Genomic DNA, 15473 nt, shown 5'->3' on the forward strand with positions numbered 1-15473 from the left:
ATGAAAAAAGCAAAGAGTGAAGCAAAGTTTGAAAAAAATCAATATGCTTTTTGTGGAAGAAATTGTTTTTTTTTTCTATTTTCCTACAGTCTGTTGTTCCGCAACCTTCCGATTTCTGTGAGATCCCCTTTGGGAAGTTGAGACCCCCACATTGGGAATAACTAAAAGAATGTTACAGAACATGTAGCCTTTAGTATGTGTAGGTGGAGAGAGCTGTAGTAATAGTGATGAAGATAGCATTGTAACCTCTGTTGACATTTAAAAAAAAATCTGTTTCTTCTCCCTGTTATTAAAAAGCATTGTGCAGCAGCGTTGTAAGTATCATGGGAGAACTTCATGTTATCCTCAGGAATAAATAAAATACTACAAAACAACAAAATGAGGCAGAAACACAACAGTAGTGGGACTACAGGCGAGTAAAATGACAGGTCTCTGCTGTTCAGCGGCAAAAGACTAACACCTGCATGAAAGCGTGCATGCAAACACATGACTGTACAAACACACAGAGCAGCTCATACAGTCAATCGTGCGAGATACAATTATACCTAGTGAAATGGAATCACCTACAGGAAATGAAAAGCCCCACGGAAGGGAATAGGAAAAAAGGGAGGGGGAAAAAAGATTGCCAAAGGGGAATATTTTCAGACACAAGAAGGAAAAAAGAGAATTCTGTTTGATACAAACAGAAGAGACCGAGACTATTTATACCTGCACTCTGATGAAATATATGTTAGATTGCAGTGTTGAGTGACACTTAATTGAGAAATACTTTATGAGTCAGCTTAAAATGCAGCAGACCAGTGAACAGCAGCTGAATTAATAGCAACAAGTTCTCCAAATCATTCAACCACATGTTGTTTGTTCCTACCCTCTAATAGAGGGGTGTCAAAGAGATCCATGAAATTGCCATGTGGCCTGCACACCTGACTCAACTCATTCAATCACCTGAACTGCCTTCACAACAAATCAGCTGAGTGAAGGTGATTGAATGAGCTGAGTCAGGTGTGTTCTTGCTTGGCTGGAACAAAAACCTGCAGCCACACCAGATCTATTGGGCTGCGTTCAGACTGCAGGCAAATCTGATTCAAATCGGATTCCTACTCAAATCCGACCTCTAGGGCTGACTGTCCACACTGTTTTTAGCAAGTGTCCAAATCGGATATGGCTCTGTTCAGACTGGGCCACATTATTGACTGATCTGACAGGTTGCCATAGTAACGGCGTCAGACGTCATATAATTGCGACGGCGACAAGAACAACAACAACAAACATGATGGAGGCAGGTCACCTCAGTATATTGGCCTTATCACTGTCCAGTAGAGGTGCAGAACATCTCAGATGCACCAGGGGAGAAACCGGGCGGATGGACGCCCCCGTCGGGTCGGCATGAGTCGGACGCGGCTGCTGGTGGACACCTCGTCTCCGCGCTGCCGGCGCTACGCGTGCCGCGTAGAGTGACGTCACGGACAGTCAAAACCGATCGGAGCGGTTCAGACTTAGACGCATCTGTCCAAATGAGATTTGAAACTACCTCCCGAAGGTGGTTTCGATCCGGTTTGCAAAAATCGGATTTCATGTGATTTATGACTGTTCAGACTTCAAAAGAGCCATCCAGTTCCAATCTGGATGGGATAAAAATCGGATTTTGGCTGGCAGTTTGAACGCAGCCTTGGAGACCCGTGCTCTAGTATGACCCCCGCAGCGTTACTTTAATCAGAGCACATCCTCATACCCAATTGTTTGCCGTAGGTTTAGGCAACATAACTACTTGGTTAAGGAAAAACAACCACATGGTTAGGCTTAGGATAAGAAAGTTTGTCTTAAAATAAATACTGCCAGACATACGCAAGTTAAAATAACAACTTTTGGTTTAAGTGGGGACACACTGGTTTCCTGCTTCAGAGCTGGAAATTTGCTTCAAATCAAATTAAAAATCTAATAGTCTTTATTGTCATTATATAATCAACTATACAACAAAATTAAGAGTGCCACTGCATAAGGTGCATAGTTAAAAGAACCATAACACAAACAAACATGAGTAAAACATTTAAAAATGTTAGAACACTGAGCTGAAAATGAATAAATTACCACTGAAAAGGCTACAAAGTTATTGACTTGAGTTCATTGAACCTTGCACTACTTCCCAGACACGAAATGACTTCACATTCTCACCCAAACCAACACTTTTAGCTCAATTTACAGTGAAAATGCACACAAAGAACCCACAATTTACACACGAAAGGACAGAGTAGTCTCCTCTTTTTCCAAAGTGGCGCTAATAAAAGTAATGATCACAAAACAATTTTCAACCAATGCATGTATCGCACTTGGCATCGTGTTGACAGTCAGTCCTCTCACCAACCCTACCAGCAACACACCATTTCACGCTTGTCAAGCCTTGGTAGCCATTTATTTATAGAACTGAATCATACTTCTTAGCAATCACGTCAAGCACCTCATAAGACGAACACACCATTAATCATTTTCAGGAGCTAGGCTTATCTGTTGTTTGGGACTATGTGTACTCTGGAAGACAAACAGCCCCTATATTTCTGTCTTTGTCTTAACTTTACCTTCTTTTTTTCTTCATACTAAAGCTTGAATGACTAAGAGCAGAGGGCACCTTTATACAGCATATGGCCATGCAGACATTCAAAATGTTTATTTATTTATCACTCTATGATCAGTCTATGACTTAATTTGAATGCCAAAATGATTAAAATGTCCTTGAAAAATAAAATTAAATGTTTCGCCCACCTTTCATCACACACATGCATTCATTTTCCTTTCATTCATTTTTAACACCACTCAGAAATCACACTTGCTCCCTCCTCCATTTACCACAAAAAACACCCAAAAAAAGCAGATCAGAGTAGTGTATTCCCGCACGCTAACACAACATCTCTGATACAAACAACTTTGGCAGCTACTGCAACATTCCTGAAGCTGCTGTTGCAACATCTGTGAGCAGATTTTCTTCCTCCAACTCATCACAGTTTGATGTTTAAGCTGGTCTGTCAGTTCTTGTGTGAAGAAGCATAATCTTTGGACTCCGAAGTCTGAGTTTTATTTAGCCTGGAGGAGCACAGAGAGCGATGAACAGAGTATGACAGAAGCATGCACTTACCTGAGACTCAAGGTCAGTCGTTCATCTTTAGCCCTCAGCAGATCACCTACTGAAAATGTGGCGCTGCCCAGGAAGCTGCTCTGTAGAACCAGACAGAGAAGAAAAGAAAAATAGACCGTTAACACGAGGCAAAGTATTGCAGCTATCAAATAAAATAAAAATAGACAACTGAATACATCTTTCCTTCTCATTGTATTGTGGGTGTGTTAGAAACAGGTAGGTGTCAGACAGTGTCAGAGTTTACTTTGACCCCTGTGATCTAGCCAAAAAAATAAGAGATCTTGTTGATATGTGGTGCAGGAACACACAATCTACTCTCCTTTTCTGTCTCTCTTTCACCCTTTTTCTCCCCTTTTTCACTGTTCTGACAACACATGTTTGCTGCAGGCGTGATGTGAACAGGGGGTGTCAGCAAGCGAGAACTGGGTCATGGGGAGAGAGGTAGGGGACGGGCCCATCAATAACGAAGAGAGATGATCTACATTCGTAGAAAACACACACGCACACACACACCCTCACAGGAATGCCCAGATGCATGCACATACCTCACACACACATACAGAAAAGTCCTGCAAATGTAAGTAACACCATTAACATGCTAGCTTATGCTGCAGGAAGGGAGGGCTAAGACTGCGCCAAGGACATGGGCCGCTCCGAACACAGCTAAAACACAGAGTAGGTAATTAACAACAGGTACAGAGGTGACTCCACATATTACATCATACGGGGGGAGATGTTAATTAAAAATATTCACAGTCTGTTCACACTCTTCTCTCTGAGGTACTGAGATGTTACACTATCATTTATAGACTTTTCATCCACTAATTTCAAGTTTTTTTTTATTTATTTTTACGCTTTAACAATAGTGTCAGCGGCGGTTCTGCGAACACTGAAGTGACAATACAAAACAAGCCAATTTGTGTCTTGCCCCTGTCTGTTGCTTTAGATAGCTGTCAAAGGCTGCACCTCGCCTCTGAAGATGAAAACAGGATTGTGTCTGTTGTTGAAATGCATGCAAATTAGTTTTAGTCATTGTAAGCAAGCACCAGAAAGCTTCCACATACTCGATACATTTTTGCTCTCCTCATACAGAACGGAGTGCAAAATATGCACCGATTTGATGTGTCGGATCAGTATCTGACCCAACAGTCTGGACTCGGGCTGCAGCACAGCAATAATTTTTCATTACTGTTACTTAATTGATCCAAAGTTTTGTCTATAAAATGTCTGAAAATAGCAAACATTTCAATTGTAACTTCCCAGAACTCAACAAGGTGTCTTTAAGAAATATTTCAACCAAAACCAATATAAATTGGATATCATGCTCGCGCCCCAAGGCCCTCTATGAGAAAGAAAACATTATCTATTGAATAGCTCTTTGGAGAGCAGAGTTCATGAATGGCAGCATTTATACAAACCAAATAAAGTAAAAAGAAGTTATAAAACTTTCTAAAAATTTGTGTGCAGCAACATCCCCAGTCTTGTAATAATTGGTAGGCTCATAGAAAATGAAATAACTATTTTTGCTAGGTTATTGCTAAACAAAGCACTGTCTGGATTATTGTTTTCATTTCAGCTTCCGTTGAAGTCTGTATGCACTGATATGCTTTAATTTTTCCTGTAGAAAACTTTATGTGAGACCATAGAGAGCCTAGAGACGTGAGCATAGAGTATAGTTAGCAGAGTATCAGTCCAAACCCAAATATATTCAGCTTGCTATCATACATGACCAAAATTAAAAGGTGAAATCTTATTTGATAAGCTTAAGTCTGAGAAAGTTTAGAACATTTACTTAAATGACTTATTATTATTTGATTGTAAAAATTGTTAACAGTTCACTAACAGCCTATCGAGTAATCGGCTAATCCTTTCAGGTCTAATGATTACGAGACAAATTCACATGAAATACAGTTTGTCATTATACAATTCAGTGACTCTTCAGTATCAGTTACATTTATTAAGTAGCAGAAGGAACCACATTTTACAGTGACACAGCAGTCCCTGACCTCATGTCACCTTACATAAAAATGACTTTAATGACTTCTTTTGAGAGCACTATTGAGATATAAGGAGCAGGGAAAAATGATCAGTCCATCTTGACCTTGAAATACTGTAAAATAAAATAAAAAGCCCCACAGAGGACATATAACAGTGTGATATCACGGAAGACCAGTAGGGTTATATGGCAACTGTGGTAAAGAGGGCATGACTGATGAGAGTAGGCCTGAACACAGCAAAGCTCACAGGTCACATGACTGTTGCATTATAAGGTCATCCCAGGCATGACTCACTGATTTTTGTATTTATGAGATTAGCTACTGTTTCAGAGTGAAAATATTATGAGCTGGTGTTTTGAGTAAGTTAGCCTCACGTGCTCTTTCTTCTATTGTTTGGCTTCACATTCACTCTCTTCCTTCCACTGCCATTTTCTTGGTCTCCCCGCAGTCCCCAGTATCAGAGTTTTAAAAAAAAGGGCATCCTGTCTACTGACCTTTTCTCTCAATCATTTCCTCTGTGAGCATTTTCCTGCTACCCCGCATGAATCCCCATATGCATAAAGCAAAACACTGCCCCGAACACATTCTCCTGCCCTGGCCCACTCACAAGTAGGCAAACACAGAGACTTTGCACGCATGCGTGCACACACAGAAAGAGGAAGAGACCAAAAAACAAGGTCAGTCAACAGTGCTAAGCAAAAAAAACCCAACAATACACAATGTGAAAAGACAGTGAAAGGTTTAAAAAGCAGTTAAGATTTACCAAGAAAGACACACAGCTCAAATTCATCATATTCAGTTTCAGGTTTCTGAAGCATAGTGCCATGTTCTTATTGAATTAAACAGAGCTAGGATCCCCAGTGGGTATTACTTGATATGCACAACGTCACATTTTTCAGCAATGACGTATCATAGCCAATCCCAGTTTGCCCTGATAACCCAGAGCACAAGGCACAGAAGGCCATTATACACCGTGGAGGAACATTATATCCCTATGTAGCCATTACTCGCAAGCCGGTACAGAACGTCTGGTAAATGGTCTTAGAAATCCATTCCTTAGCATCTTTTTATGGCCCCTCACGATGAAGGCTTTAAAAGTAATGAAGCTCTGGAGACCGTCCTCTTACGCGAGATCAAAGTGGCTGTACCACAGAAAATGAGAGAAAGATAGGGGCAAGAGGAGGAGTGGAGTGAGAAAAGAAGACAAATGATGCTCTTCCAGGATCATGGAGGATTGATTATGATGGTCTTGCTCTGGTCCCTTCTCACATGCTCCGGCTCTCTCTTTTTTCTATATATCTTTTTTCGCCTGCTCTTGCTCATTCCTTTGACTGCTTCTATTGGCCATGCCGGTTGCAAGCTTGAAACTTTTGATCTATGGTCTCCTTCACTTGTTATCAAAAAAAACCTCCAGCAAAGACATTTCACACGAGCTCAGAGATAAATATCTAAAATGCTCTTGAGAACACGTACACACACAAAAAAGATCAACGATACACTGAAAAATGAAAGACACTTGTGCAGGAGCATGTAAGAGCTGACATAGTGCACGTCTACAGGCAGTCCAAGCACTTGTCTGAGGACCTGTGAAGACCATAGCCTGTCCATCCCTTGACAGAGGTAAACGGTCCAACTCAAGCTGTAGATCTATTGATTTTCCCCACGCCTTGGGTGACAGAGTGACACACACACATACACACACACTAACTCTCTCTCAATCATTCCCTCTCTCCCTATCAGTCTCTCACACATACACACACTGACTGCAGAGAATACCTGGAGGAGAGGACATTCATTCACATGCTACACCAACAAATGACATTTTATATAAATGGCAGCGGTGACAGTTTTGGCACTCGCTGAATAAAACACATCTGGCAAACATTTATGAATATGAACAGATTTATACCATGGAGGTCAGTAGTGTCTACATGAATACACTGCTCCTTCACTGCAAATAGAGCTCTACAAATTGGCCTAATTAAGTCATTAGAGATGTCATGACATGCCATTTATACTTGCATGCAAATGTGTGCACTCGGGCACAAATTATGACCACAGCGAGTTAAAATTGACACAGAGTGAGAGCACACACACACACACACACACACACACACACACACACACAATCAACACACACACACACACACACACACGGAAGTCCACTTACAGTTATGTTGCATACAATCCTAGCAGCAGCGAACCAGTGAGACAGTGAAAGAAGAGCTATAGAAATGAGGAGAGCCCGACAGAAAGAGAGAGAGAGACTGAAATAAAGAATCGAGAGAGAGGAAAAGAGATGTTATGTCTTCTTTCTTCCTCTTAATGAGCTCCAGGACGGTTTCTTCCTACATGTCTTCCTCCAGACGTCAGTTAGAGTAACTCCATGTGTTATATTCGCTCTCTAAAGGGCAGCAGGCACACTGGCTGATACACACACTGTAAACATGCAAACACGTAAAACATACACACACACATTTGAAACACACACTCTGCAGCCTCCGCTGTGACTGAGAACTGGCTAGAGAGAGCTACTGGCGTTACCGCTGTTGCTGCTGTGGCGGGCTTGACAGTAAGAGAGACCAGCGAGGGAGAGAGAGAGAGCGAAGGGGGAGAGAGAGAGAGAAAGGAGGAGGAGGAGGAGGAGGAGGAGGAGGAGGAGGAGGAGGAGGAGGGAGCCACAAGAGGGGAGGGAGTCGACAAATACAAGAAGCCGAGTTGGAGAGGGGGGAAGAGGGAGGAGGAGGGTGGAACAACACAGAAGAGGAAGAGACGGAAAGGAAGGAAGACAGACAGTTAAGGGGTAGAGAACCCAGATAGCAACACAGAAAAAGGAGTGAGATGTAGAAAAATATATAAGAAAGGAATATATATAAGAGAGAGAGTGAGAGGCAAGACAGAGAGAGAAAAAAAACAGAGAGAGAGAGAGACGGAAAAAGAGAGAGACAGAGAGAGGAAGACAGAGACAGAGTTGTGTGTCACACCTCAGTTGCAGCCTGTGACTCAGACGGCCAACAGGAAAAGAAACACTTGTTATGGCTACTTGAATTAACATGAATTCCGACCACACGGTGCAAGGTATATGTGTAGGAGAGCATGTTTGCGTTCAATACAGACAAACACTTCAAAACACACATTGACATACTTGAGGATCACACAAGAGGGTTGTTGAAACACTCTGTACACATTCAGAGAAACGCAGCTGCCACAGAGAGGAAAAAAAAAATCAAGCCACCCATTTCGAGACATGGAGACAATGACGAACAAACCCACACAGCATCACCAGTGACACCAAGCTTAGGTTTTAACTATCTGGGCTCGAACCTCGGATTAAGCGGGGTTTAATTTACCCATGCTGACACAGGGGGATGAATAATTCTGGCAGAACAAAGGACACACTCTAACACTGGCCCTTATCACCCCGAGCAGGTACACAAGCAAAACACAATGAGGCACGTGCAAATATTTAAGCACACATGCACGCGCACACCCACCCTAGACACTTAACATTTGTAAGAACACACAATCTGTAATGTAGGAATAAGTGAACAAGGGGAGCCAAAAGATACAGGCGAGACCATTTGCAAGAAATGCTACAGAGGAGCGCTAATAAAAGGTGATAAAAGAATAAATTAAGCAAATTAAGTACCTGAAGTGTGGGATAGTGGGATACAAAGTTATTGAATATAGATATTTTCAGTTTAATGTCAAAACTACCATGAAAACTGATTACCTTACTGTCCTTTGACCTTTTTTTGTGTGTGCTTGCAATCTAAAAATCTGCTTGCAATTTGCTTGAATCTCACAAGATCTGAAATTAATGTTGAATAACATGGAAAAACCTGAGATCAAAGCTTGTTCAAAATATGAATCATGCACACTGAAGAAGGGCATTTGTGAATGCCCTACTTTGAAGTTCAAAATGTTTGACATATTTTAGAGCATTCAAACTGTGAGTTCCTGAAAAGCACACTAATAAGAGACTGGATTGGTCTTACATTCATCATGGGAAGCACGAGCTCCCTACCGCGGAGAAAATGTGTGAGGCTCTTGGCTGTAAAAGGGAAAGGAGTACTTCTTAATTCCTACTTTGTAGCATTTCTAAGCCAGCACTCACAGCTAGTTGAACACTATTGCCACTGCATGAGCATACACACATTATCCATGGACCTTATAAAGGCTGTGGATGTGTTAGTGCATGTAAAGATCATAGAACAAATGCCACTGACAGCTGAGATTTTCACACAGCTGGCAACAGGGGATCTTAGACAACCAGTCACCCCCCAAACCCAGACAAGCACAGACAAAAGCAGGCGGCTGTGTTTTCCCCGGGTGAGCTGATGTTCTCATTCTTAGCTGTCTACCCTCGACATTGTCCTCCTATTCTTCCCTGACTCATTCGTTTCATGGTTCTCTACCTTGACCTCATTCCCCTGCTCTTGATCTGTTAAAAAGAGAAAAAAAAAGGAAAGTCTGCAGACAGACGGACATGCAGTCAGACCTGAGCTCACCCCCTTTTTGCCCTTCCCCATCTATTTCTTCAATGCATTACCAATGGCTTACATGAAAGGGACACCCAAACAGCACTGATGTGCTCTCTCTCACAAAGAATTTCACTGCATCGGCTTCAATAGAAGACTATATACTTTTTTTGTTATGAGCCTTAATGTTGCTAGGATAGCAATTTTCAGGTTGATGATAGTATTTTGGTTTCTACAAGAACATGTTTGCAATCTTAAATGAAAACTCTTTAATTTTTTTTTTAATTTCTTATATGCAGCACCCATATTTACCCTTTGTCTGAGTCACACAACCAAAACAACAGAATAGTTTGTTTGTCAGTACCACTCATCACAACCCATATGAGTGTTTTGAGGTTTGCGGTACAGAGTGGAGAGGTGAATCTAAAAATAGTGCACCACGTCATTAGACATACACATACCTGTCATGGTTGTAAATAAAAACATGTTCCATTGAATTTATGCTAACCACTGATCTAGGTTAAAGGCAAAAAACATCCTGGTAAGGCAGTTTAAAAAGTAAATAAAGGTACGTAAATGCTGGAAGTGAAGTAGTTACAAGGGTAACATGACGTGACAGTCACATAATAACGTGATGCATGGAAGTTCCCATTGTTTTTTACATGGGACATGAACCCCCTTCTCTTGAGTGAAAGTCTTGAACGTTTTGTTCAACCCATCCACCACCACTTCCTCCAGCCAAGAGTGCAATTTCTGCCAATTAAACTCCGTCATTCATTCTTAGTAGAGCTGCTAGAGGGCAGCGGAGGACAATCAAGGACATCCAAGGGTCATTTTCGAGGGGAGACCAGTCCGAAAAAGCCCACTCTGCTCTGATTGTTCTGCACTTTCTGGTCTTACGTATCTTTGCTTTGGCCATCTCTACACCACCATCACTGCAGCCAGAGAGGCTAGAGGATTTACTTATATACGGGTGCATCTCAATAGATTAAAATATCATGGAAAAGTCAATTTCCAGTAGTTCAAGTCAAATAGTCCCAACCAAGTATTGAGCGCATATAGATGGACATACTTTTCAGAGGCCAATATTCACATATTAAACATACTTTTTAAATTGGTCTTTTGTAATATTCAAATTTTTTGAGACACTGAATTTTAGGTCTTCATTAAATGTAAGCCATAATCATTATAATTAGAAGAAATTAAATAAATGAAGACATGTTTCATTCTGTGTGTAATGTATCTATATAATGTGTTATTCCCACTTTTAGAATTGAATTACTGACATAAATGAACTTTTCTACGATATTGTAATTTATTGAGATGCACCTGTAGCTGTACTTTTTACAGTAAAAAATCCCCAATGAAAGATTCAAAACTAAAAGCTACACAGTCGAAGATGTTCCAGCAGTATGCCTTGTTTTTGAGGAAAATGTTGCATATTATACCTTTAGAAATGAAGGCTATGTATCTTCTACTTGGACTAATAGCTTATAGTTCCGCTTAAGAGTCTCTATGTAATGGTCTATTGAATATAATCGGTTGATAAGAGATTTTTAATTGTTCCAGTCTGAGTGTGCAGGGAAAGCATTGCAGACTCTATGCTGTGTACTTCCTGTTATGGTACTCATGCTGTGCCCGAGGCGGCGTGTTTGTGCACTCAAAGTAATGTGAGGCAGACTTATCTGAGTGTAATAATACTGATTTCTACTGAGATACAAAATACTTTGAGGTGTTCTTCTAGTGTTTTTGTGCCATTACATGCCTTATTAATCGTCTGTACTATTTTTGTCTGTTTCATGAATAACTTTTGAAATGTATCAAAGACGCCGAACGCACCTACTGCAAAACAAAAAGTGTGACTGGTTGTGCAAACATGAAACTGAAACTGGGAGAGATGAATACCTTCTGGGTCTGAGTTTGATGAAAAAGAAAGTTAAACTTTAATCTGTTTCAACACAAGAAAGATTATTGAGTGTAAAATCGTGGAAGTGGGCTCTTAATTGGCGTAGCTTTCCATGACTTAACTTCTATGCTCACATAATTCAGTGGTAGTTCTTATCTCACTTTGGAGTCAGACAAGTGCAAATTACCATGAGGACACATGGAGGGTTTAAGAAAAATCCATATCTAAAGTATATTATGAAGTGGACTGCAAGGAACAACAACAAGGGATACATTACTGTGCATTATGATTAAAAACTGAATCAATATTTTAATATTATGTTCCAATTGGAGTGGTTTTGTCAGTACTTAATGCATTTAGTAGTTTGATTAGTCGGCTGTTTGAGTAATACAGCTCCCTGTGCTGAAATATGGGCTACAATGACAAACAAAGTCAATCATTATCCCCGCCTATCATGCCATCTTTTTTTTATAGTGTTGCACTGAATATCAAGTCTCCATATTTTGAGGGGCTGGAGACTTTCCACTGAATGAATTTACCAGTCTCTCTAGTGTGCTATTTTTACCACAGTGTATCCGCAGTATGCCAGAGCATGATATTTTCTGGGACTCTGAATGTTGCTTTTTAATCAGATAATGTCACAATTCATGTGCACAGACAACTCAACAAAATCACACATCATCCAAACACTGTGAACTGAATGAGGTAGAGGGAAATTGTAGAAGCAGCTTTCTGTCAGTGGCTGTCATTACACTTTCTGTACTAAAACTAAAGGAAATAAGAAGATATTTTTTCATCTGACTTAGACTTCATAAGCACTCAAAGGAGACTGGACTGAAAAGTAAATACTCACTGAAAGCTGACTGCTGAGAGACAGGGGGAAACTCCTTTTAGCATTCCTTCACCTGCAGTTATGGTACGTGCAAAGAGATCTATAGAGCCATGTAACGTTGCAGAGTGGCAGACAATTTAATATTCCTCTTTCTCACAAAATGGTTTAAGGTTCCTGAGTATCTATGATTCTCTGTCACAGAAAGAGAGGCAAGAAAAACAGTGTTTCAGGCTAAGTGTTCATACCTGCACTCACATACATTCTTCAGCTTGTCAATGCTTGCCCCCAAACTAAAAGCCCTTCCTGCATCTCTATTAGTTTTCTCCTTCCCTCTTTCCCTGCTCTGGCTTACTTAATCACATTTTTGGCTGAGTCCTTTTGGTTCCTGGCCAACAATCAAGAAACAGATGGTTTTTTTTGACAGAAGCCTCAAAGTACTACAACAGGACACCGGACAAAATAGTGTGCTTGAGTGACATTACACAGAATTGCATAGAAATTCAGACAGACGAAGCAGCAGGTAGAAGAAAGAGAAACTGAAGTTGTGGTGAATGCAGCCTGCCCTTGGTACACTGGAAGCACACTACTGATTCCTTCCCCCACACTCTCAGCTTTGGTCCATAAACTTTAACGGCTAACCCCACTGCAGACTAGGTGATAAAAATCAAGGCTCTTTCGCTCACAGTCTGTAAACATGACTTGGTAGCAGGTCCAAAGCCTGTACAGCCCCATTCGAATCCCATCTATTGACTTGACTACTATATTTAAATTGCAGCACCGCAAAAGTTGTTATGATAGAGCTGCATTTTAATAGACCCTTTCCATCTCTGTCAGCATTTGATCCAAATCATAATAGGCTTACAATGTGTGTTTATTATCAGCTACTTATTACCAGCCGCGACAGCACAGAGATGGTACTGTTTTTCTCTTGTGAGTCTGTGTGTATTTTCATTATCAATTATTATCATTAATCACTTCAATCAAAATCATTCATTTAGTATTGGGTCTATAGTGGGTGTGGTGGGTGGGATAAGGCTTTTATGCCTTATCCCACCCACGGTCGGTTAAAAAAGGGGGATAAAATGGAAATTTCAATATATGAACACAATTACTGTGTTCTATATTCACTAAGATTTCTAAATAAAAATAATTAAAAAAAAAAAAGGTTTATTGGGTCTACAAAAAAAGTCTTGAAAAAGTGAAAAATGTTCATCTTAGCTTCTCAAAGTCCAAGGTGATGTCTTTTTAAATGCCTATAGTTTTGACATAATCAGTCCTAAAAAAATAATCCAACAACGTTTAGTTTAATATGATATAAAAACATTGAAAACAGGATATCTATATATTTTAGATGGTGCAAACAGCAATTTCTGCATGAAAAAGTACTCACTAAATGTGAGTACCCTAAACTCACTTGATTATCAAAATAGTTGGTGGTTAATTATCTGATTAACGACAAATTGATTAGTCACGTAATCATTGCAGCACTAGTGACCTTTACGAAATGTGGTATTGGAAAATAGTACCAAAGAGGTAATAAAAACATGCCCGAACACAGATGAATGCATGCTGTCTGTCTCTGTCAAATTCACCCGCTAACCCGTCTCACAGGATCTAATTTTTAATGGTCAGAAAGTTACCAACATACAAGAGATGTAAACCAGAGAACATTCCAGCAAATTACATACAAATGTCAATGCTAATAAAGGTTAAAAGTTGACCCTGTAAGGCTGTTAGGCATGTGGAATAAATTTGACACTGATCAACTATTTTGCCAAACTCACTTCTCTCATGTGTCATGTGTCCCTTTGCACCAAATACACCAATTTTGCATACACTAGTGGGTGTCATCCCACTGGGAGATGGCTTCAACTTGTGAGCTAGTATCAGCTAGACACTGGTGAGAGCTGTGGTCAGAAGCTTCCCCTTCTCTCACTCTGTGGTTTAAGTAGAGAGATACAACGGAACAGCAACGGAAACAAGTTGCACACAGAGGAGAAAGGATGCTTTATCACTTATCACCCACAAAACGTGTCGCTAAGCTCAACATCCTGTTTGTCACATCATCTCTGTTATCTTGGTTGGAGCATTAGTTTGAAGCTTTTGGTGCCTGACATTAGGGCAACATTTCTGAGACAAACAATAGCTGAGTGAAACGTGTAATTTTCTGCACAGCAGACAACATAGCGTTGTGTGAAGTAAGTTCTCTTCCATACCCGTGGATAAATAACAGGGAACGTGCAGGTTGCAATTCCCTGCCCTTATGTAACAGCAAGAAGCTGCTAGCTCACCCCCAGGCCTGTAAGGCTACAGGCTATGCTGGATCCTTTTCTTTACTTGGCTTTCTTCTCTCTCTCTCTCTCTCTCTCTCTCTCTCTCTCTCTCTTGCTCTCTCTCTCTCTCTCTCTCTCTCTGTCTCTCTCTCTCTCTCTCTCTCTCTCTCCGCCTCTCTCTCTCTGTCTCTCTGTCTCTCTCTCGCTCTCTCTGTCACTCTCTCTCTCTCTCTCTCTCTCTCTCTCTCTCTCACACACACACACACACTCTCACACACACAACCAAACACAAACACACGCACAGTAATAGTACTATAATATGCTAGCTCATGCCTGAAGTAGTTGATAGCTCTCTTCTTCAGAGAGCAGGGCTATAGGGGCTGTGAAAGTAAACAGCTCGGATCAAACCAACTCTCAGCTCCCTTTGAAGAGTGGGAGACAATTACGGAGATCAATGGTGCAGCCCAGAGGTGGTTAACAGCCTAGACAGGCAGACAGACAGGGATTGATGTCCCGTAATATCTAGAGAGTCTGCTCCTCAATGACTTCACTGTACAGTCAAATCCTAAGGTGCACTGCATTCTCGCTGAACATATACGTCGAAACCCACTGAGCTCTGCCCCGAGGACACACCCACTGTACCTGGGAGCATTTATACCTCGGAGTCAAACACTGAAGTGTGGATTTTTACTGCAATACATTTTGAGTTAAAGCAGACAGGGGTCAAAGCTCTGTGGGGGTGGAAAGTTCTTCCTGCGATTTTTTTCCAATAGACTGATAGCTCTTTAGCACTAGCCTCATTATGGATGAATACTACATTGCATAAACGTTTATTAGAAAATAATGAGTATTCTGTG

At 40.8% G+C, this 15473-nt stretch overlaps 1 protein-coding gene across 3 annotated transcripts in view; it reads right to left on the reverse strand.

Annotated features, from left to right (window-relative positions):
• Positions 1-15473, reverse strand: part of inpp4b (inositol polyphosphate-4-phosphatase type II B) — a 180557-nt gene that overhangs the window by 114727 nt on the left and 50357 nt on the right. For 2 of the 3 annotated variants that reach the window (XM_059342057.1, XM_059342047.1), the window contains exon 5: positions 3128-3207. In XM_059342057.1, the coding sequence (XP_059198040.1) occupies positions 3128-3207 (80 nt within the window). Of the gene's footprint in view, positions 1-3127; positions 3208-7294; positions 7611-15473 lie in introns of those variants that run through there. The other variant, XM_059342066.1, reaches the window with a different exon arrangement.

This window comes from Centropristis striata, chromosome 1 (assembly GCF_030273125.1).
Source record: "Centropristis striata isolate RG_2023a ecotype Rhode Island chromosome 1, C.striata_1.0, whole genome shotgun sequence".
NCBI lineage: Eukaryota > Metazoa > Chordata > Actinopteri > Perciformes > Serranidae > Centropristis > Centropristis striata.